Source organism: Heptranchias perlo, chromosome 5 (assembly GCF_035084215.1).
Source record: "Heptranchias perlo isolate sHepPer1 chromosome 5, sHepPer1.hap1, whole genome shotgun sequence".
In the NCBI taxonomy this organism is placed as follows: domain Eukaryota; kingdom Metazoa; phylum Chordata; class Chondrichthyes; order Hexanchiformes; family Hexanchidae; genus Heptranchias; species Heptranchias perlo.
In genome coordinates this window covers 14,547,887-14,571,528 of record NC_090329.1, presented here as the reverse complement: position 1 = coordinate 14,571,528, position 23,642 = coordinate 14,547,887, and the positions used below count along the sequence as shown (strand labels likewise).

At 47.1% G+C, this 23,642-nt stretch overlaps 1 protein-coding gene across 1 annotated transcript in view; it reads left to right on the top strand.

Annotated features, from left to right (window-relative positions):
* The first annotated feature begins 7,825 nt into the window (after positions 1-7,825).
* The window catches only part of LOC137321560 (collagen alpha-1(XIX) chain), a 37,823-nt gene continuing 22,006 nt past the window's right edge, over positions 7,826-23,642 (top strand). The window contains exon 1 of the mRNA XM_067983957.1: positions 7,826-7,845. Within this exon, the coding sequence (XP_067840058.1) occupies positions 7,826-7,845 (20 nt within the window). The remainder of the gene's footprint in view (positions 7,846-23,642) is intronic.

The window sequence follows — 23,642 nt, the reverse complement described above, 5'->3', positions numbered from 1 at the left end:
TAGATTGAGTCGACTAGGCCTATATTCACTAGAGTTTAGAAGAATGAGAGGGGATCTCATCGAAACATATAAAATTCTAACAGGACTAGACGGACTAGATGCAGGGAGGATGTTCCCGATGGCTGGGGAGTCCAGAACCAGGGGTCACAGTCTCAGGATACGGGGTTTGCCATTTAGAACCGAGATGAGGAGAAATTTCTTCATTCAGAGGGTGGTGAACCTGTGGAATTCTCTATCACAGAAGGCAGTGGAGGCCAAGTCATTAGATGTATTCAAGAAGGAGATAGATATATTTCTTAATGCTAAAGGGATCAAGGGATATGGGGAAAAAGCGGGAACAGGGTACTGAGTTAGACGATCAGCCATGATCACTTTGAATGGCGGAGCAGACCCGAAGGGCCGAATGGCCTACTCTTGCTCCTATTTTCTATGTTTTCTATATTTTCATCTGGAGGGAGAGGAGGCTGTTACAAAGCCCTCTTCGTCCATCTGGGTATTTTATCACTGCCTCTCGGGGCCTACTGATACTCCTCACATGCTGGCCCCAAAAAGTGTGCAGGACAATCAGCCAGAACGTCAGGCTCCACTCCTGCCGCCATTTGCATGTGGCGGGTGGGGCGAATCAGCAGGCAGTGGCAGTCCTGACGGGGGCAGAGGGAGGGAAAGCCCATTGGAACAGTGAGCCAGCGATAGACCTCAACGCCTGAAGTTTCAAACATTCTCTGCCACAATTCCACCCAATTTTGGTCGTCATTGTAGAGGAGAATTTCTCCCCCCAGGATCTTAGGACATGTCCAGCCAAAGCACAGCAGCAATCAACAAAGCCAATAGAACGTTGAGTTATATAGGAAAAACAGTATTCAGGTCAGAAGAAGTCATGATCAAACCGTACAGTGCTTAGACCACACCTTGAGAATTGTGTCCAGTTCTGGTTACTGAAACATGGGAAAAATATTCAAGTGCTGGAGGCAATGCAGAGAAGAGCCACAAGGTTGATTTCCAGGGTCAGAGGCCTGAGACATGAGAAAAAACTGGAGAAACTTGGAGTTTTCAGCCTTGAATGGAGACATCCAAGAAGTAATGTTACAGAGATATATACAAGATTTAGTTAATCGCGTGAGTGGGACAAGGGGCCATAGAATCAAACTAGTAAAAGGCTAGTATTGGAAAATTCTCCTTCACACAAAAAGTGTTCAATATGTGGAATGGACCTCCAGAAAGAATAACGGAGGCAAAAATCCTGGAATCAATTGGATGCTGCAATGGGGAGATATTTTGGGATATTTCTGGATGGGCAAAATGGACTCCCTCATCTTTAGTTACCTTATGATGTTGTGAGAAAGATGACAAAACAACAGCATGCAAATACTGTGTAAGCAATGTTAATGTACACTGATTTGAATGGACTTATGATTTTTCTTTCAGGGTTCGATCTAGTGGAGAGATTTTCACTGAAACGATCGGTGGCAGGAAGCAAAACTTCTCAAAGCCTCCCGCTTATCAGAATGGGAAGGAAACTGTTGATCAGACCCACACAGTAGGCACTACGATTTTTTTACTCTTCATTCAATTTTGTATTTGTTTGAAATAAGATTTCTAAATCCCATGGAATTCCAGACTTTAGGTCACAGGTTAGAATGAAGTTTGTAGATTTTACAGATGTCGAGCTTGTTTCTAGCACAGAGCAGAAATGTAGCTTGTAGGAAAGTAATATATGGTTCATGAATCCAATAAAGTGACTATAATTGACTTTGACTAGAGTAATGCAACCATTTTCTCCTTTCAGGGGGTAGCATTAGGCTCATGAGCTATTGTTGCGTGAGGCTTGGGTGCTCAACTTCATAGAGACTAGAACAGTTTAACAAAATAGATGATTAACAATACCTCTGAAAAACAAGGGAGAGGCCTGCAACAGCATTGATGTAACTAGGCTTTTCTTAAGTGGTTTTACTGTCAGTCCTCTAGTGAGAATCGAGTGAAGTGAAAGGACCTGGCTGAGTGCAAACTGAACATACTTTTGTAAAAGTCTGACCATGTACCTCCATTTTTTCTCTGTTTTCTCTTTTTCTTTTGCTCATTAGTTGGTTATTAGATTAAGGGGTGATCTAATTGAGGTGTTTAAGATGATTAAAGGATTTGACAGAGTAGAGGATTTGCAGCAAGACCTGGACAACATCCAGGCTTGGGCTCATAAGTGGCAAGTAACATTCGCGCCAGATAAGTGCCAGGCAATGACCATCTCCAACAAGAGAGAGTCTAACCACCTCCCCTTGACATTCAACGGCATTACCATCGCCGAATCCCCCACCATCAACATCCTGGGGGTCACCATTGACCAGAAACTTAACTGGACCAGCCATATAAATACTGTGGCTACAAGAGCAGGTCAGAGGCTGGGTATTCTGCGGCGAGTGACTCACCTCCTGACTCCCCAAAGCCTTTCCACCATCTACAAGGCACAAGTCAGGAGTGTGATGGAATACTCTCCACTTGTTGGAGCTGCACTCATCCAAGCAACACTCAAGAAGCTCGACACCATCCAAGATAAAGCAGCCCGCTTGATTGGCACCCCATCCACCACCCTAAACATTCACTCCCTTCACCACCGGCGCACTGTGGCTACAGTGTGTACCATCCACAGGATGCACTGCAGCAACTCGCCAAGGCTTCTTCGACAGCACCTCCCAAACCCGCGACCTCTACCACCTAGAAGGACAAGAGCAGCAGGTACATGGGAACAACACCACCTGCACGTTCCCCTCCAAGTCACACACCATCCCGACTTGGAAATATATCGCCGTTCCTTCATCGTCACTGGGTCAAAATCCTGGAACTCCCTTCCTAACAGCACTGTGGGAGAACCGTCACCACACGGACTGCAGCGGTTCAAGAAGGAGGCTCACCACCACCTTCTCGAGGGCAATTAGGGATGGGCAATAAATGCTGGCCTTGCCAGCGACGCCCACATCCCGTGAACTAATAAAAAAAGATAGAGAGAAATTATTACCTTTGGTGGGGGGAGTCCGGAACAAGGGGGCAAAAACCTTTAAATTAGAGCTAGGCTGTTCAGGAGTGATGACAGGAAGCACTTCTTCAAACAAAGGGGGTAGTGGAAATCTGGAACTCTCTCCCCCAAAAAGCTGTTGAGGCTGGTAGTCAATTGAAAATTTCAAAACTGAGATTGATAGAGAGACAGGCAGGGGTTCAGGTCTAAATTAAATGCTTGGGCACTCATGTTTTGATATGTTAATACCTGTGAACTTGCAATCTCTTTATCACATCCAAGCAATCTGTTTGAGGACAGCCAGGCTATTTGATATTCTAATTAGGTGCTAAAAACAACCAACTCACCAGAAGTCTGAGATCCAGCAGAATGATAAAATGAATATTATGATCACCTGCCCAGTGGAAAAGAACTGCTTTGATCTGGGCTGTAAAGAACTACCTGGAGTATTTTACTTATGGCCGGGTTTCCTTATTTTACAGCCCCTTGCTTCAACCATCATTTCCATGTCATGGTGGTGAGACAGGGTTCCATGGACTGAAGAGGCTCCCATGTTACAATTATCAAAATCTCAGACAAAAGGTTTTGTAAAGACTCTAAAATTTTAGACAGTTGAAGTATCTTGTAAGGTAGTTCAGGGGTGATGTCAGGAAGCATTTCTTCACACAAAGGGTAGTGGAAATCTGGAACTTTCTCCTTTAAAAAGCTGTTGAGGCTGGGGGTCAATTGAAAATTTCAAAACTGAGATTGATAGATTTTTGTTAGGCTAGGGTTATGGAACCAAGGCAAGTAAATGGAGTTAAGATACAGATCAGCCATGATCTGATTGAATGGTGAAACAGGCTCAAGGGGTTGAATGGCCTACTGCTGTTCCTAAGTATCTATGTTTATGTTCATCTGTTGATCTGCTCCACCACCTGATTTTCTTCGCTCCACCATTGATGGCCGTGTCTTCTGTTGCCTAGGCCTTAAGCTCTGGAATTCCCTCCTTAAACCTCTCCACCTCTCTAATGCTTTCTCCTCCTTTAGGATAACCCTAACCCTAACCCTAACGTGATAGTTACCATGGAGAGGGAAATCCACGCCTGGTAGTTTTGGTATAGGTTTTTGATGATGGTGATACATCATGTGGGTACAGTATGGTTATTTTCTGCAGTGTTAAATGCTCCTGACAGAGGCTAGTGGAGAATCCCTGAGCCTTTAGTTATGGACTGAGAGTTGGGAAACTTAGGTTTAAAGGCAGTGGAAATTCGAGAAGGATATAACACAGAAAATCGATAGGAAGGAAAGGCCAGAATCTGTGTGAAAGACAAAAATAAAAGCAAATATAAGACAATGGTCAGAAAACTAATAAAAAGGAAATCTACAGAGAAACATAGTGGGTACAATAGCCTAGTTGTTATGGTGCTGTACTAGCCCTCACAAATGTTAGTTCAAATCCCACCTTGGCAAGTTGTGACAATGAATTGAATAAATCTGGTCATTTGTGGGCCAATGCCAGAAAATAACAATGAAATCTGCTGAATTGTCCTAAAAATCTGGTCCACTAATGTCCTTCAAAGGATCAGACTTGATACTCTTACTTGGTCCGGCCTACATGTGAGTCCATTTCCACACTATTAATGCTGTCAGGGCCGCTAGGGATGGGCAGTACATACTGGATTGCTGGTGTTACCCATGTCCCAAGAGCAAATAAAGGGGAGAAAAATGAAATCAAGGAAATCAGATGATGGAAACAACAATGGAGTAAAGGATGCAATGGACTGCATTTCCCAAACTCTCTACAAAACAACAACTTGCATTTGTATAGTGCCTATAACGTAGTAAAAACGTCCCAAGGTGCTTCACAGGAGGGCTATCAGACAAAATTTGACACCGAGCCACATAAGGAGGTATTAGGACAGGTGACCAAAAGGTTTGTCAAAGAGGTAGGTTTTAAGGAGCGACAAAGGAGGAGAGAGAGGTAGAGAGGTTTAGGGAGGGAATTCCAGAGCATAGTACCTAGGCAGCTGATGGCACGGCCGCCAACGGTGGAGCGATGAAAATCGGGGATGCGCGCATGGCCAGAATTGGAGGAGCGCAGAGATCGCGGAGGATGTAGGCCTGCAGGAGGTTACAGAGGGGCGAGGCTATGGAGGGATTTGAACACAACGATGAGGATTTTAAAATAGAGGTGTTGCTGGCCTGGGAGCCAATGTAGGTCAGTGAGCACAGGAGTGATGGGTGAATGGGACTTGGTGCAAGTTAGGATACGGGCAGCAGAGTTTTGGGTGAGCTCAAGTTTACGGAGGTTGCAAGGTGGGAGGCCGGCCAGCAGAGCATTGGAATCATCGAATTGTTGTGGAACCCATAACCTCCTGACTCAGAGGGGAGAATGCTACCCGCTGAGCCATGGCTGACACTTCAAGTAAATAAAGAAAAGTACATTGCTTAAACCTAACAGGCAGAAGGTACTTTTTTGTTAGTCTGTTTGTGATAAGAGAGAATGGTGGGGTGAAGGGAAGAAATGGTTTTTGAGGAAAATACTCCCCCATCCCCTTCCCTTCATCTTTAGTTGAGTAGTTTGTTCCTTTAACATTTGATGGATATAAAAAGGTCATCGGGGTTGTTTTATAGGTGCTGATATGTGAGTGTGTAAACATTAAGTGCTATATGTTTTCCTGCATTCCTGGTTTACGCACCTAACACATGATCACTTGGCAAGGAAGCGCATTTTTGAATGTTTCTTCCAAAGCAAGTTGATAGCTTCTAACCCACAAGCAGCTGCCAGCCCTGATAGATGACACCGCCTGTCAGCTGGGTAGGAAACCGTGTCTAGGAACTCTGCATGTGCTTCACCTTAATCTCAGGAAATGAAAGGGGATCATCTTTCCTCCTCTGGGCGGTATTCAACAAGCTGTGAATCCGCTGGTGCATATTAAATTAGACGCTTACACTGAAAGCCCTGCAAAACCAGCTTCTTCCTTTATTTAAACCCGGAAACCTCAGAGATCAGTTTGTGATTCAGAAGCAGAATCCACTCGTGGGGGTTTTACCTCAGCATTTTTCCTTTGAATGGAAAGAATCATCGTCCTGCTGCATGTGAAGACTCCCAACTGTAACCTATCTTGTTTTTTACAACATACCGTCAAGGAATCTCGAGGATTGTTGCAGTAGGTAGTGAGCAACTGCACCAAGAAAGCTCGGGGGGGCCAAAGTACAGGTATATTCTTCAAGAGAATATTTTAATTACCGTCAATCTCCATAGATGCACACCCAATTCTCTTCAACACGTTCCAATTATAAAAATTGAGAATGCTTGTCAGGAAAACATCCATGATAAGTGGGCTTGCAATTTTTTTTCAGCACACTGTTTTTCTTTATGATTTAAAGACGTTTGTGGCATCTGAAAGGTTGTTTCTGATCAATAACTGGGTCTTTGTGATTGACGTGTAGGCTTTGAATTTCCACAGAGCTTCTCCGAATCTCCCACCATAACTTGGGCGGGAGATCAGCAGATGCCCAGAGCAACAGTGGGAGATTGGGAGAACTCCCTACAGAAATTCCGGGCTGTAATCACGGAAAAACCTGTTGCCTTAATTCACTGATCAGTTGCGGTGCCGATAATTGGAAAAGAAAAACTTTGGAAAGTTTGTGTGCTCTGGAGAGCCACAAAAAAGACTATAGAATCATAGAATGATGCAGCACAGAAGGAGGCCATTCAGCCCATTGTACCTGTACCGGCTCTTTTTTTTTCTTTGACTAGCGCCAAGAATTTCCTCGGGATGGGGGTGGGGTTCGTGCTGCCGTAACTTTGGCAGACGAACCGCAGAATAACTGGGATTTCCGCTGAAGTTACAGCATCAATTGGGAGAACAACCAAAAGAACGTCCCAGTAAAGATCTGCACAAGAGCATTTAGAAATACAGAACAACTTCACTGTGTAACTGGCAGCTTAGGTCCAAAGTGACTTCAGCACTCAGGTATCCAGTAAATGTTGCTGCTACGCACTCACTGTGCTGACTTCCCCTTTACTTCACATCAACCTAGTTAGGGACTTTCCGAGATTTAGTCAGACGTACAAATCAGTAAACAACACAGTTATATTTAAGGAATGCTTATTTGGGTATCCACTATTGCACTTTCACCTACAAAACTATTAATTATTGACATGTGTCCAGTTTTGGTCCCCTCACATTGTGTATGATATTGAAGCTTTGGAAAAGGGTGCAGAGGAGGGCCACAAGAATGATTCCCAGTTGAAAACACCTTAGCTACCCAGATAGACTTAAAAAGCTGGGTTTATATACTTTAGAGAAGTGTAGACTCATGAGCGATTTGATTGAGGTCTATAAACATAAGAACATAAGAAATAGGAGCAGGAGTAGGCCATACGGCCCCTCGAGCCTGCACTGCCGTTCAATAAGATTATGGCTGAACTTCTACCTCAATTCCACTTTCCCACCCTATCCCCCTATCCCTTGATTCCAAATATCGATCAATCTCAGTCTTGAATATATTCAACGACTGAGCATCCACAGCCCTCAGGGGTAGAGAATTCCAAAGATTCACAACCCTCTGAGTGAAGAAATTTTTCCTCATCTTGGTCCTAAATGGCCGACCCCTTATCTTGAGACTATGACCCCTAGTTTTAGACTCTCCAGCCAGGGGAAACAGCCTCTCAGCGTCCACCCTGTCAAGCCCTCTAAGAATTTTAATCGTTTCAATGACATCACCTCTCATTCTCCTAAACTCCAGAAGATATAAAATAATGAAGGCACTTAGATTGTGTGCACGCTGGCAAATTATTTCAATTAGATATGTTGGGGAGGAGCAGGGGTCATGCTTATAAATTACGCAAGGTAAGAAATAGATTTGATGTTGGGCGGTTCTTGTTTTCAAAGAGAATAGTAGACCTATGGAACAAGTTGCTGGCTTCTGCGGTGAGTGTTGATTCACTGTGTAGTGAGAGAGAGCTGGTCCGGTTCCTGGCTGGGGCAGAGATCGCATCATACAAGAGGTAGGTACCAAATAATTTAAGCCTCGGTCAATGTGGTCCTGCACTAGTTTCAATCGCCTAGAGGGATCAGAGAGAAATTTTCCTGATTGTATTACCCTAATTGGCCGTGGGTTTTTGATCTGGTTTTTCGCCTCTCCCTGGAGACTACATGGCACCTAGGATTAAGGAGTCTCTTAACGTGATGCACATCTATATGGAACAGGCTAGATGGACTAGCTCGTCTTTTACTGTCCGATGTACTCCTATGTTCGTATATTTGTATTTAGACCATCAGAACTCAAAGCTATACTTAACTTGAACATTGTGTAGCTGAAGAAAATGTCAAACCAGTTTTTACCAGATCAGCTGTTATTGTTTCTCTCAACTGAAGTACTGGAGTACATCTTGCGATTTACTGCTACCTAGCAAAGCTTCATACAACAGGAGCACATGGAATTACATAGAATTTTACAGCACGGAAACAGGCCATTCGGCCCAACAGGTCTATGCTGGTGTTTATGCTCCACACAAGCCTTCTCCCACCTTACTTCATCTCGCCCTATCAATATATCCTTCTATTCCTTTCTCCCTCATGCACTTATCTAGCTTCCCCTTAAATGCACCAATGCTATTCGCCTCAACCACTCCATGTGGTAGCGAGTTCCACATTCTTACCACTCTCATAGTGGGAATTTGGGCACAGACATCAACCTGACTGAATCACAGCCCACACAATTCCTGACTAATGATCTGCACGAATAACCCCAACAAATCGACTGAAGTCGGCTTAATTACAAATGCACTGTGAGCTCTCGGTGTGGATGTGCCTTCACTAGGAGCTTCCATGAATGGGGCGGGGTCGGGGGGGGGGGTGGGGGTAGTAAGTTAAGTTCCTTTGCTGCTGCAATTACGTAAAGGTTCGCAGCAGTCATTTAGTGATAAGTGGCAGAATAAGTGGAGGGCACTAAATATTTGACTGGCAAACGCCTCTGGGTGGCACTAAATTTTCAGTTGGCAAGTTTCTGGCTGGCAGAAAGGAATGAAAGCAGGAAAAAAGGGTTTCAGTGTAAGTGATGAAGCAGGAAAAATGCCAAGTCCCCTTTTGACAGATGCTGTATAAGATGGGTGCAAGAAGGGTTACTCTGTTTGACACTCCAGGAGGAGAGCAATGCCTTGCAAAAAGTGATGGGCAGAGTCACAGTGCCTGGGAACAGATGTGAAACTAAATGGCAATCCTTTAAAAAGGCTGCGAAAGTAAAGCTATCCTGCAGTACTGCCGACAAGGTAGATGTATAAATTCTGTGCAATTTGTCACTGTTCTCTTTCATTGATTAACATACTTCAGCAGGGTACAGATTCAAGCTGAAACTTACAACTGAAACCTCTAGCATACCGACATCTCAAAAGGGCAGTTGGTGGGATTAACGCCGCACTTCCGGCAAAGTTACAGCAGCGGAGCAGAAACAGCTCAGAGGAAACTCTTGACCATTGTAACACAACCTAGCTGCATGATGCTTGGTTACCTACTGACACGCAGGAGAGGCTGCAGGTTAGACACATATCAGTTGCTGTGTTCGTGCTTCTAGTGAGAAATGAGATCACTATACTAGCCTGGAAGGAGGCAAAGGCATAGCAATTGAGGAAGGAGGTGACCTTGATTACCATTGGCAGTGCCACCCCGATGGTAGAGATTGGCTGTAGATTTCCTAACACCAGGTGGCAGAGCTGCCTCTGAAGCCTGCAAAGGCAGGACCTCTTGGTTGCTGTCAGAAAGAAATGCCAGGGCCTGGACATACAGATGGTGGAATAATGGTGGATGTGGGAAATCTGGTGCTGATGCCTGCTGATCACCTTGGCATGGCTTCTTCTTCAAGAATGACAACTTGTGGTGGGGGTGCTTTAAAAGCAAAGCCCATATTTACAGAAAATTCCTGTTTTTGAAAATTGCTGTGTATCTTTAAGACCACATGATAATGCTGCTCGTCTTTGAAGCCCAGTTTCAACGGGTGAACTTAATGTTGGCGGGACTTCCATCTAAATCTCAGAACATCGAAGGCTGCATTGAAATGCCTTCATTCACATCAATTATTCATGCATAATGAAGCAAATGCCAGAAGGAAATGTGAATAGGAAAACAGAGCAGAGCACATTACAAGCAGGGGCCTGATGAGATCAGTAATTGTTGATTTCTTGGTCTCTGCCCAAGCATTTCCTGCCACCCGAATCATTGCTGCCAATCAGAAAAAGAGCTTTGGGGCCCTTCATGGAGCCAGTAAGGCCTCTCATTGTCTAGTCCAAATGGGCAAAGTGAGTGTGACACATGCACTGCCCATTTGTACTTCAAAATTGCAATCAAGGTCCTACAATGGTGGACCCTCCCTCCCCATTTTCCTCTGCCAGTCACCTGTTTTTCAGGTGAGAAACAGGCAGGCATCAATTAAAAATCACCCCCGACATGTTTAACTCGTGCCTACTTTGGCTTTTAATCAGCTTCTCTTATTCCAGTTTCATGCAAATATTTAACTTCATTATTTTTAAATCTTTGATCTTGTACTTTAAATTTTTTTTCCCCTTGTCACTCTATTCAGGTTTTGTAGCCGCTCTTCATGGACTTAAGATCTGGAGCCATGTTTGCTGCCATTCTCTAAACCCTTTCTGCTAGCTCTATAGGATAAATTCACTGATCTCGTGCTGCCAGCAGAGTGGGAGAGTGGGTTGGAGAATTGGCGCTTCCTTGGGTGCAGCTCCCCACCGGGAGCTCAGTATTAGTAAATTTACAAATGTATCTTTTCACAAGCGCAACAACAACAACAACTTGCATTTATATAGCGCCTTTAATGTAGCAAAACATCCCAAGGCATTTCACAGGAGCGTTATTAAACAAAATTTGACATCAAGCCACATAAGGAGATATTAGGACAGGTGACCAAAAGCTTGATCAAAGAGGTAGGTTTTAAGGAGCGTCTTAGAGAAGAGAGAGGGCGGAGAAGTTAAGGGAGGGAATTCCAGAGCATAGGGCCTTATCAGCTGAAGACATGGCCGCTAATGGTGGATTGACCATACAATGACCATAACTGGACACAGTGCTCCACATGTAGTCACTATTGCTTTACAGCATGTCTGTATCAGTGCCATTGCCTGGTAATTATATTTTATAGATCTGTTTCTGCTCGCCAATATTTTAATTGGCTTCTAAGCTTCTATCACACGCTCTGATAATAATTTCACTGTTCAACTATTACAGCTAGATACTTTACGCAACTCATCCTTTATTTTATAATTACATTTACTATTTTACTACTAGGGCCATGGCTCTCCTGGTCTCACGTCATAACTTTGGCAGGGGTCTGGTAGTGTGGTGGTTATGTTACTGGACTAGTAATCTAGAGACTAGGGGTAATAGTCTAGCGAACATGAGTTCAAATCTCACCATGGTTTGATAATTTGGATTCAGTTTTAAGCTGGTATCAGTAAAAATGTAGCTGTTGTAAAACCCAACTTGTTCACTAATATCCTTTAGTGAAGGAAGCCTGCCGTTCTTACCCGATCTGGCCTATTTGTGACTCCAGTCCCTCACAAATGTGGTTCACTCTTAACTGCCCCCTGAAGAGGCCTTGCAAGCTACTCAGTTGTATTAAACCACTCCGCGGTTCAAGAAGAAGGCTCATCACCACCTTCTCGGGGCAACGAGGGATGGGCAATAAATGCCAGCCCTGCAAGTGATGCTCACATCCCGAGAATGAATGAAAAATAAAAGACCAGCTGACCCCCCCCCCCCCCCCAGGAAATAATGCAAACAGCTAGCCATTTACACCATTCCCCTGGGGGTTCTGACAGTCTCAGCTGAAGTTTTGATGGGAGACTGGAGAACTCCCACAGAACTTTAAGGCCCAGTACTTCACAGATTATAATGTTAAATTTCATTTGTGATTCATTTCTTCATTTAATGAGTAGTTTTAAATGTCTTTGGGTATTGCCTCTCCTCGTTCCCATAATTGGTATCATCTGCAAAATTAGGCATTCTGCTTTTAATATTCACTTACGGATAATTTCTGAATATCATGAAAAGCAGAGGTTCTAGAATTGGAACAACCTACTTTCCGGTATGAGCTATCACTACTGATTACTACCTTTTGGCTTCCTATTATTTAGCCAAATTTACAAGTATATCTGACAAAGCTTTTGCAAGGTGCAGAACCTAATTCAAGACCTTCTGAAAGTCAAAGTGTCCAACATCCACCAAATTAATATCATCGACCTGTTGTCTTTCATCCATAAGGAATTCCAATACCTTTGTCAGACAGGACCTACTGCTCATAAACCATTGCGAGTGTTTGTGAACAGTAAGCCTTGTCTGAAAAATGTATTGGAATTCTCATCCTTGTGTTTAAATCCCTGCATGGCCTCACTCTTCCCTACCTCTTTACCCTACAACCCCACTCCCTGAACTTTCTATTCCTCTGATTTTGGCCTCTTATACATTTCCCCTCCCTTCACCTCAGCACTGACCTGTCATGCCCTCAGCCACCTATGCCCTGCGGTCTGGAATTCCCTTCCTAAACTCCTCCGCCTCTCCACCTCCCTCTCCTCCTTTCAGGCTGTCCCTAAAACCCACCTCTTTGACCAAACTTTTGGGTCACCCCTGCTAATATCTCCTTCTTTGGCTCGGTGCCCATTTTTGGATTATGCCGCTGCGAAGTACTTTGAGATATTTTTCCACATGAAAGGTGCTTTATAAATACAAACTGTTGAGGAATTATCTTCCCTCTTGTTCAATGAGCTGATTGGTCACTTTCCAACAGCTTCCAATATTTACCTACATAAATATCATGGATAATGGGGTAAATTTTAACTCCCAAGAACGAGTGGGTTGGGTACGAGTGGGCAGTGAAAATGCTAAGTTTTCGGAGCAGGACCGCATCCCAACAGGCTCCAACAGGCCTACTCCTGGGCTTAATCCAGGCAGATTCATTTGCCTGTGGAGTGCAGACACCAGCAAGTCCCGCCCCCACTTAAGGCCGGAGGGCCGATACTTAAAAGGGCAATGTCCCTCATTGAGATATTTAAGGTACTTAATATTTTCTGTTTTGGAAAATTAAAACAAATTTAACCTTACCTGTTTGGGTTTCCCACTGCCTCCGAACCACATCAGATAAAAGCAGGCGGGAAGGGCCGGATCCAGGAGGTGAGTGTCTTTATTGCACTGCTTGTACGCCTGGAGGAGCAGGACTGCTTCACCCTGGCCGACAGGAACCCCACAATAGGTCAACTCCCCCCTCACTCGATGCTGGACACCCCCCCCCCCCACCCTCGATCCCCGATGCCAGCTGACCCTCCCAATCCACAATGCTTGCTGACCCCCCCCAATCTCTAATGCTAGCTGATCACCCACCCCCCCACGATCCTCAATGTTTGCTGACCCTCCCAATTCATGATGCTTGCTGACTCCCCTTATCCGCAGTGTTTGCTGACCCTCCCAATCCACAATGCTTGCTGACCCCCCCGATCTCTGATGCGAGCTGATCACCCACCCCCCCACGATCCGCAATGCTTGCTGACTCCCCCTATCCGCAATGTTTGCTGACCCTCCCAATCCACAATGCTTGCTGACTCCCCCTATCCACAATGCTTGCTGACCCTCCCAATCCGCAATGCTTGCTGACCCTCCCAATCCACGATGCTTGCTGACTCCTCCTATCCACAATGCTTGCTGACCCTCCCAATCCACGATGCTTGCTGACCCTCCCAATCCACGATGCTTGCTGACCCTCCCAATCCACGATGCTTGCTGACCCTCCCAATCCACGATGCTTGCTGACTCCCCCTATCCACAATGCTTGCTGACCCTCCCAATCCACAATGCTTGCTGACTCCCCCTATCCACAATGCTTGCTGACCCTCCCAATCCACAATGCTTGCTGACTCCCCCTATCCACAATGCTTGCTGACCCTCCCAATCCACAATGCTTGCTGACTCCCCCTATCCACAATGCTTGCTGACCCTCCCAATCCACAATGCTTGCTGACTCCCCCTATCCACAATGCTTGCTGACCCTCCCAATCCACAATGCTTGCTGACTCCCCCGATCCACAATGCTTGCTGACCCCCCTCCCCGACCCAGATTCTGGCTGACGCCACCCCCCTCAACCCCGATCCACGATGCTGGCTGACCTCCCCGATCCACGATGCTGGCTGACCCCCCCCCACCCCCAAAGTCCCCCCACCTCCTCTGATTTTTTCCAAGCCCGATGATCTCTCTCTCCCACCCGCCCTGCTCTCTGATGTGCGGCTCCTTTCACGGTCGGGCCCGAAACCCGGAAGTGCCACTGCGATCGCAACCCATCCACATACCTTCCAGGTTTCGCACCCGGAAATCTTCCCCCCCCCCCCCAGCTCCCTTTCTGGGTGGAAGTTAAAATTTACCCCAATGTGTCTGACTTTTTGAAGAAGGTGAAACTTTTGCTATTTTCACATTTTCCAGTACTGCCCATGTATTTAAAAAGCTGTGAAAAAATTCCCATCTTCTGCCTTTATTTACTTCAGGATTCCCTGATGCCTTCCATCCAGCTCTATTTGCCTTGTGAATATTAAAACATTTTGGTTTCCAATGGCCATTTTATAGGTGACCTCAATTTTTTTCTGCCAACTCCTATCTCTCCACCTACTAGAGTGAAACATAAGGGGATCAATTTTAAACTTAAATTGGGGGTGGAGGGGCTGCAAATGCAGAGTGGGTTCGGAAGCCGGCTCCAATCCACCGACTTCCAAGTTCCCCAGAGATGCGCCTGTGTGCGCGCAGGCGTCCCGAATCCGGAAGTCCCGCTGGCAATTAAAGCCGGCGTGATGATAGTTAAAGAACCAAATGTACATAGAAACATAGAAAATGGAAGCAAGAGTAGGCCATTTGGCCCTTTGGGCCTGCTCCGCCATTCAAAATGATCACAGCTGATCGTCTAACTCAGTACCCTGTTCCTGCTTTTTCCCATATCCCTTGATCCCTTTAGCATTAAGAAATATATCTATCTCCTTCTTGAATACATCTAATGACTTGGCCTCCACTGCCTTCTGTGGTAGAGAATTCCACAGGTTCACCACCCTCTGAGTGAAGAAATTTCTCCTCATCTCGGTTCTAAATGGCATACCCCGTATCCTGAGACTGTGACCCCTGGTTCCGGACTCCCCAGCCATTGGGAATATCCTGCCTGCATCTAGTCTGTCTAGTCCTGTTAGAATTTTATATGTTTCGATGAGATTACCTCTCATTCTTCTAAACTAAAAGTGAATATAGGCCTAGTCGACCCAATCGCTCCTCATACGTCAATCCTGCCATCCCAGGAATCAGTCTGGTAAACCTTCGTTGCACTCCCTCCATGGCAAGGACATCCTTCCTCAGATAAGGAGACCAAAACTGCACACAATACTCCAGATGTGGTCTCACCAAGGCCCTGTATAACTGCAGTAAGACATCCCTGCTCCTGTACTCAAATCCCCTTGCAATGAAGGCCAACATACCATTCGCCTTCCTAACTGCTTGCTGCACCTGAATGCTCGCTTTCAGTGACTGGTGTACAAGGACACCCAGGTCTCGTTGCACCTCCCCTTTTCCCAATCTATCACCATTCAGATAATAATCTGCCTTTCTATTTTTACAACCAAAGTGGATAACCTCACATTTATCCATGTTATACTGCATTTGCCATGTTCTTGCCCACTCACCCAACTTGTCTCAATCACATTGGAGCCTCTTTGCATCCTCCTCACAGCTCACATTCCACCCCAGCTTTGTGTCTTCTGCAAATTTGGAAATGTTACATTTAGTTCCCTCATCCAAATCATTGATATATATTGTGAATAGTTGGGGCCCAAGCACTGATCCCTGCGGTACCCCACTAGTCACTGCCTGCCACCCGAAAAAAGACCCATTTATTTCTGTCTGTCAACCAATTCTCAATCCATGCCAGTATATTCCCCCCAATCCCATGTGCTTTAATTTTGCACACTAAGCTCTTGTGTGGGACTTTATCAAAAGCCTTCTGCAAATCCAAATACACCACATCCACTGGTTCTCCCCAATCTATTCTACTAGTTACATCCTCAAAAAACTCCAGTAGATTTGTTAAGCATGATTTCCCTTTCATAAATCCATGCTGACTTTGTCCAATCCCGTTAATGCCCTCCAATTGTTCTGTTATCACATCTTTTATGATAGACTCTAGCATTTTCCCCACTACTGATGTTCGGCTAACTGGTCTGTAATTCCCTGTTTTTTCTCTCCCTCCTTTTTTAAATAGTGGGGTTACATTTGCCACCCTCCAATCTGTAGGAACTGTTCCAGAATCTATAGAATTTTGGAAGATGATCACCAATGCATCCACTATTTCCAGGGCCACTTCCTTTAGTACTCAGGGATGTAGATTATCAGGCCCTGGGGAATTGTCAGCCTTTAGCCCCATTAATTTCCCTAGCACTATTTTTTTTTTACTAATACTGGTTTCCTTCAGTTCCTCCCTCTCACTAGACCCTTGGTTCCCGAACATTTCTGGGAGGTTATTTGTGTCCTCCTTTGTGAAGACAGAACCAAAGTATGTGTTTAATTGTTCTGCCATTTCTTTGTTCCCCATTATAATTTCCCCCATTTCTGACTGTAAGGGACCTACATTTGTCTTCACTAATCTTTTTCTCTTGACATATTTATAGAAGCTTTTACAGTCAGTTTTTATGTTCCCATGTACGTCATTGAGGTAATTGAGGCACTTTACTGGTGACATTTTTTTTTATTCGTTCATGGGATGTGGGTGTCGCTGGCAAGGCCAGCATTTATTGCCCATCCCTAATTGCCCTCGAGAAGGTGGTGGTGAGCCGCCTTCTTGAACCACTGCAGTCCATGCGGTGAAGGTTCTCCCACAGTGCTATTAGGAAGGGAGTTCCAGGATTTTGACCCAGCGACGATGAAGGAACGGCGATATATTTCCAAGTCGGGATGGTGTGACTTGGAGGGGAACGTGCAGGTGATGGTGTTCCCATGCGCCTGCTGCCCTTGTCCTTCTAAGTGGTAGAGGCCGCGGGTTTGGGAGGTGCTGTCGAAGAAGCCTTAGCGAGTTGCTGCAGTGCAACCTATAGATGGTGCACACTGCAGCCACAGTGCGCCGGTGGTGATGGGAGTGAATGTTTAAGGTGGTGGATGGGGTGCCAATCGAGCGGGCTGCTTTGTCCTGGATGGTGTCGAGCTTCTTGAGTGTTGTTAGAGCTCATCTAGGCAAGTGGAGAGTATTCCATCACATTTCTGATTTGTGCCTTGTAGATGGTGGAAAGGCTTTGGGGAGTCAGGAGTTGAGTCACTCGCCGCAGAATACCCAGCCTCTGACCTGCTCTTGTAGCCACAGTATTTATATGGCTGGTCCAGTTAAGTTTCTGGTCAATGATGATCCCCAGGATGTTGATGGTGGGGGATTCGGTGATGGTATTGCTGTTGAATGTCAAGGGGAGGTGGTTAGACTCTGTCTTGTTGGAGATGGTCATTGCCTGGCATTTGTCTGGTGCGAATGTTACTTGCCACTTATCAGCCCAAGCCCAAGGTCTTGCTGCATGTGGGCACGGACTGCTTCATTATCTGAGGGGTTTCGAATGGAACTGCAATCATCAGCGACCATCCCCATTTCTGACCTTATGATGGAGGGAAGGTCATTGATGAAGCAGCTGAAGATAGTTGGGCCTAAGACACTGCTCTGAGGAACTCCTGCAGCAATGTCCTGGAGCTGAGATGATTGGCCTCCAACAACCACTACCATCTTCCTTTGTGTTCGGTATGACTGGAGAGTTTTCCCTCTAATTCCCATTGACTTCAATTTTACTCGGGCTCTTGGTGCCACACTCGGTCAAATGCTGCCTTGATATCATGGGCAGTCACTCTCACCTCACCTCTGAAATTCAGCTCTTTTGTCCATGTTTGAACTAAGCTATAATGAGGTCTGGAGCCGAGCGATCCTGGCAGAACTCAAACTGAGCATCAGTGAGCAGGTTATTGGTGAGTAAGTGCCGCTTGATAGCACTGTCGACGACACCTTTCATCACTTTGCTGATGATTGAGAGTAGACTGATGGGGCGGTAATTGGCCGGATTGGATTTGTCCTGCTTTTTGTGGACAAGACATACCTGGGCAATTTTCCACATTGTCGGGTAGATGCCAGTGTTGTAGCTGTACTGGAACAGCTTGGCTAGAGGCATGGCTCGTTCTGGAGCACAAGCCTTCAGCACTACAGTCGAGATGTTGTCGGGGCCCATATCCTTTGCTTTATTAGGTAGTTAGAATGGTTTTTAACGTACCTGGGCGGCTTTCCCTTGGCTTCTGATTCACACCTGGTGAAACCAGGTGTGAAGGGCCGGATCAGGCAAAAATAATCGAAATAAATTAAATAAAAAACCATTGCACAAAGTTAAAAAACAAAATAAACCCACCTATACATCATGCTCCGATGTCCGATGTCTCCCTCTCTGAGGTCCCTCTCTTCCTCCAATGTCTCCCTCTCCGATGTCCCTCTCAGCCCCCAATGTCTCCCTCTCGATCTCCCCCTCTCCCCCCGACGTCTCCCTCTCCGATGTCCCTCTCAGCCCCCGATGTCTCCCTCTCCGATCTCCCCCTCTCCCCCCGATGTCTCCCTCTCTGATGTCCCTCTCAGCCCCCCGATGTCTCCCTCTCCAATGTCCCTCTCAGCCCCGATGTCTCCCTCTCCGATGTCCCTCTCAGCCCCGATGTCTCCCTTTCCGATCTCCCCCTCTCCCCCCGACGTCTCCCTCTCCGATGTCCCTCTCAGCCCCCGATGTCTCCCTCTCCGATCTCCCCCTCTCCCCCCGATGTCTCCCTCTCTGATGTCCCTCTCAGCCCCCCGATGTCTCCCTCTCCGATGTCCCTCTCAGCCCCAATGTCTCCCTCTCCGATGTCCCTCTCAGCCCCGATGTCTCCCTTTCCGATCTCCCTCTCTCCCCCCGACGTCTCCCTCTCCGATGTCCCTCTCAGCCCCCGATGTCTCCCTCTCCGATCTCCCCCTCTCCCCCCGACGTCTCCCTCTCCGATGTCCCTCTCAGCCCCCGATGTCTCCCTCTCCGATCTCCCCCTCTCCCCCCGACGTCTCCCTCTCCGATGTCCCTCTCAGCCCCCCGACGTCTCCCTCTTCGATGTCCCTCTCAGCCCCGATGTCTCCCTTTCCGATCTCCCCCTCTTCCCCTGACATACCCCTCTCCGTTGTCTCTCTCAGCCCCCGAAGTCCCTCTCCGATCTTTCCCTCTCCCCCCACCTTGATGTACCCCCGATCTTCCCTTCTCTCCCCCCGATCTGCCCCTCTTCCGTCCTGATCTTCCATTCTCCCGCCCCCGATCTTCCATTCTCCCGCCCCCGATCTTCCACTCTCCCTCCTGATCTCCCGCTCTCCCCCCCGATCTTCCACTCCCCCCCCCCCCCCACGATCTTCCACTCTTCCCCCCCCACCCCCACCGATCTTCCACCCCCCCGACCCGATCTTCAATTCCAGTGCCAGATGACGTCTCGCTCTCTCTCTTTCTTCCCCCCCCCCCCCACCCCCGACGTTGCAGCTCCTGTCGGCTGGCTGCCGGGTGTGAAACCCGGAAAGAACTTTAATCGCCATCAATCACATTGCGATCGGAAACGGTAAGTTTTTTAAATTCGGGTTTGCCACGCGAAACTTCACCCCCTGCTGCCAACCCGCCACCATTTCAAAATTGAGCCCAAGGTTAAGCTGGCTGAGGCAAAATTTAAAAACCTTTAATCACTATACTGGTGACAGTGATTCACTGCTTCTGCAATGTTAACATGCAATTAAAACATTGAAGCAGTTCCCACTTCTACACATCATTACTGCAAAACAAGTTCACGTAAATGCTCACGGAGAGATTTTATTGCCGCTTATCAACATAGTATATGTGTCAGCCTTGGCTCAGCTCTCTCACCCCTGCATCAAACGGTGGCGGCTTCATTCCCCACGCCAGAGATTAGAGCGCGTAATCTAGGCTGACACTTCAGTGCAGTACAAAGGAATAGCTGAAGATGCTGTCTTTAGTTAAACCAAGTCCCCACCTGCCAACTCAGATGGATGTTAAACATCCCGTTTGAAGAGAAGGAGATTTTTCCTGATGTCCTGGCAATCAATCCCTCAATCAATGCCATTAAAAACAGATTATCTGCTCATTTATCTCATTGCTGTTTGTGGGATCTTGCTGTTCACAAATTGGCTACCGTGTTTCCCTACATTACAACAGTGAATGCACTTCCAACAGTACTTAATGGGCTGTGAAGCACTTTGGGACATCCTAATGTCATGGAAGGCGCGACATAAATAAGTTCTTTCTTTTTTAAAGCCAAGCAGCGATGATGGTTGCGCATGTAAGTGTGTAGGTTCAGTCTATGCTGAGTTAGCTGGTCCCCACTTAACAACAGATGGCGTCATTAGGAAGGGAAAAAATCAGCGAGGGTTCCTGCTCCTGATCACTGTCCAGTGCGTCCTGCTGCAAAATGCACATATGTGGACATGGGTTGACAACATGAAGAATGTCTACTTGGACAAGGTACCAAGGGACTGCTGATGACTGTGGAACTGGACAACTGTCCTCCAGCATGAGTCAGCATGTTCGGTGGAGGAGAAAGGGAGAGCAGTAATAAGCAATTAAAAAACTTAAATCAAATATTAATCACTGGCCTCTGCGTAACTTCTACAGATTGATGCAAAGTTACCTTGCTAGAGTAGATAGGGAGAAACTGTTTCCACTGGCAAGAAGGTCGGTAATCAGAGGATACGGATTTAAAATAGTTGGCAAAAGAACCAGAGGATGATATGAGGAGAATTTTTTTTTAACGCAACGAGTTGTTATGATCTGGAAAGGGTGATGGAAGCAGATTCAATTGTAACTTTCAAAAGGGAATTGGATGAATACTTGAAGGGGAAAAGATTGCAGGGCTATAGGGAAAGAACAGTGGAGTGAGACTAATTTGATAGCTCTTTCAAAGAGCCGGCACAGGCTCAATGGGCCGAATGACCTCCTTCGGTGCTGTACAGATCTATGATTCTACATTGACTTTAAAATAAAGCCTTAAAGTACGTATAAACTTAAGGGGCTGAAATTCCACTGGCGTTACAGGGACTAGTGGAACCCCTGTTGAATTTCATCCCCTGTTTCACACCAATCAGTAATTATGGGGTAATTTTCCATTTTGCACTCCTGATTCAAGGCATGCCGGGAGCAGATATCAAAATATGGCGAATGGATGATAACGTGTCTGTTGAACATTGTGATCCATTAATATTAATAGGCAGAAAATCAGGGGCTGCGGTTTCCAGATACACACTCCTGCCATGCGAGGCTCCATGCTGGGAGTGTGCAAATGGAAAATTGACCCTCTCTTCCCCATCAGGAAAATTTCAGTGCCAGTCAGAAATAGGTAGATTGCACTGCAGGCATGCATTGGAGTATGCATGCACAGAGCATTGCAATTGCCACCCTGCACCGCCCCCCCCCCCGTACCCCTCCCCCAACCACAAACCCTCCCCGCCCCCCCGACCATGCACAAACACTGTTGGTGGGTTCTTAGCATGTGCAGGGCAACAGCAACAACATTAGAAGCTGAGCACATTTGTAAAGTGATCGGAGCATTGACTGGAGCAGATGTCACAGTCCTCAGGAGAATCAAGTCATCCCCGCTCTGCCAACAGGTGTGTGTCAGAGCCCTGGGAGTTTTACCCAATTACTTTTAATTAATCATGAACTGACCCACTGTTACAACAAATGTGACCTTTGGCCCACAGAAGGAGCTGTGAAAGCAACAAATCTTCCTGGATTTGCAACAGAAGGTCACAGTCAGTTACAGTACCCGCCTGCATTGTCCATTCAGTATAGTATGTTACACAGGAGCAAAGGCCACCTCATCAATATCTTGAAGACTGCACTTGTACTTTTGTACAAAATTAAATGTAACAAAGTATAAATTATGGGTTTGCTCAGAAAATACAGCACTGTGAATTGGGAAATAGTCTGTACCTCAATACACTTCATTATTTTTAATGAGGGCCTTCAACTAATTGCAGCTAACTTTTGCTCGTTCATATTTTTCGTGATTAACTTTTTTTAACATGTTAACTGTGGAACGTGCGCTGAGGCAGCAGAGCGAGACCAGGATACAGGGAGAGACAGCCTGAGAGAGGAGGGAGCAGGGCGAGGGTGGGAATGGGATACGGGGAGAAAAAGCCTGAGAGAGGAGGGAGCAGGACGAGGGTGGAATGGGATACAGGGAGAGAAAGCCTGAGAGAGGAGGGAGCAGGGCGAGGGTGGGAATGGGATAGCGGGAGGGAAAGCCTGAGAGAGGAGGGAGCAGGCTGAGGGTGGGAATGGGATAGTGGGAGGGAAAGCCTGAGAGAGGAGGGAGCAGGGCGAGGGTGGGAATGGGATAGTGGGAGGGAAAGCCTGAGAGAGGAGGGAGCAGGGCGAGGGTGGGAATGGGATAGTGGGAGGGAAAGCCTGAGAGAGGAGGGAGCAGGGCGAGGGTGGGAATGGGATACAGGGAGAGAAAGCCTGAGAGAGGAGGGAGCAGGATGAGGGTGGAATGGGATACGGGGAGAGAAAGTCTAAGAGAGGAGGGAGCAGGGCGAGGGTGGGAATGGGATAGTGGGAGGGAAAGCCTGAGAGAGGAGGGAGCAGGGCGAGGGTGGAATGGGATACAGGGGGAGAAAGCCTGAGAGAGGAGGGAGCAGGGCGATGGTGGGAATGGGATAGTGGGAGGGAAAGCCTGAGAGAGGACGGAATAGAGCAAGGGTGGGAATGGGATACAGGGTGAGAAAGCCTGAGAGAGGAGGGAGCAGGGCGAGGATGGGAAACGGGGAGAGAAAGCCTGAGAGAGGAGGGAGCAGGGCGATGGTGGGAATGGGATACAGGGAGAGAAAGCCTTAGAGAGGAGGGAGCAGGGCGATGGTGGGAATGGGATAGTGGGAGAGAAAACCTGAGAGAGGAGGGAGCAGGGCGAGGGTGGGAATGAGATAGTGGGAGGGAAAGCCTTAGAGAGGAGGGAGCAGGGCGAGGGTGGGAATGGGATACAGGGAGAGAAAGCCTGAGAGAGGAGGGAGCAGGGCGAGGGTGGGAATGGGATACGGGGAGAGAAAGCCTGAGAGAGGAGGGAGCAGGATGAGGGTGGAATGGGATACGGGGAGAGAAAGTCTAAGAGAGGAGGGAGCAGGGCGAGGGTGGGAATGGGATACAGGGGGAGAAAGCCTGAGAGAGGAGGGAGCAGGGCGATGGTGGGAATGGGATAGTGGGAGGGAAAGCCTGAGAGAGGACGGAACGGAGCGAGGGTGGGAATGGGATAAAGGGAGAGAAAGCCTGAGAGAGGAGGGAGCAGGGCGAGGATGGGATACGGGGAGAGAAAGCCTGAGAGAGGAGGGAGCAGGGCGACGGTGGGAATGGGATACAGGGAGAGAAAGCCTTAGAGAGGAGGGAGCAGGGCAATGGTGGGAATGGGATAGTGGGAGAGAAAGCCTGAGAGAGGAGGGAGCAGGGCGAGGGTGGGAATGGGATACAGGGAGAGAAAGCCTGAGAGAGGAGGGAGCAGGATGAGGGTGGAATGGGATACGGGGAGAGAAAGCCTGAGAGAGGTGGGAGCAGGA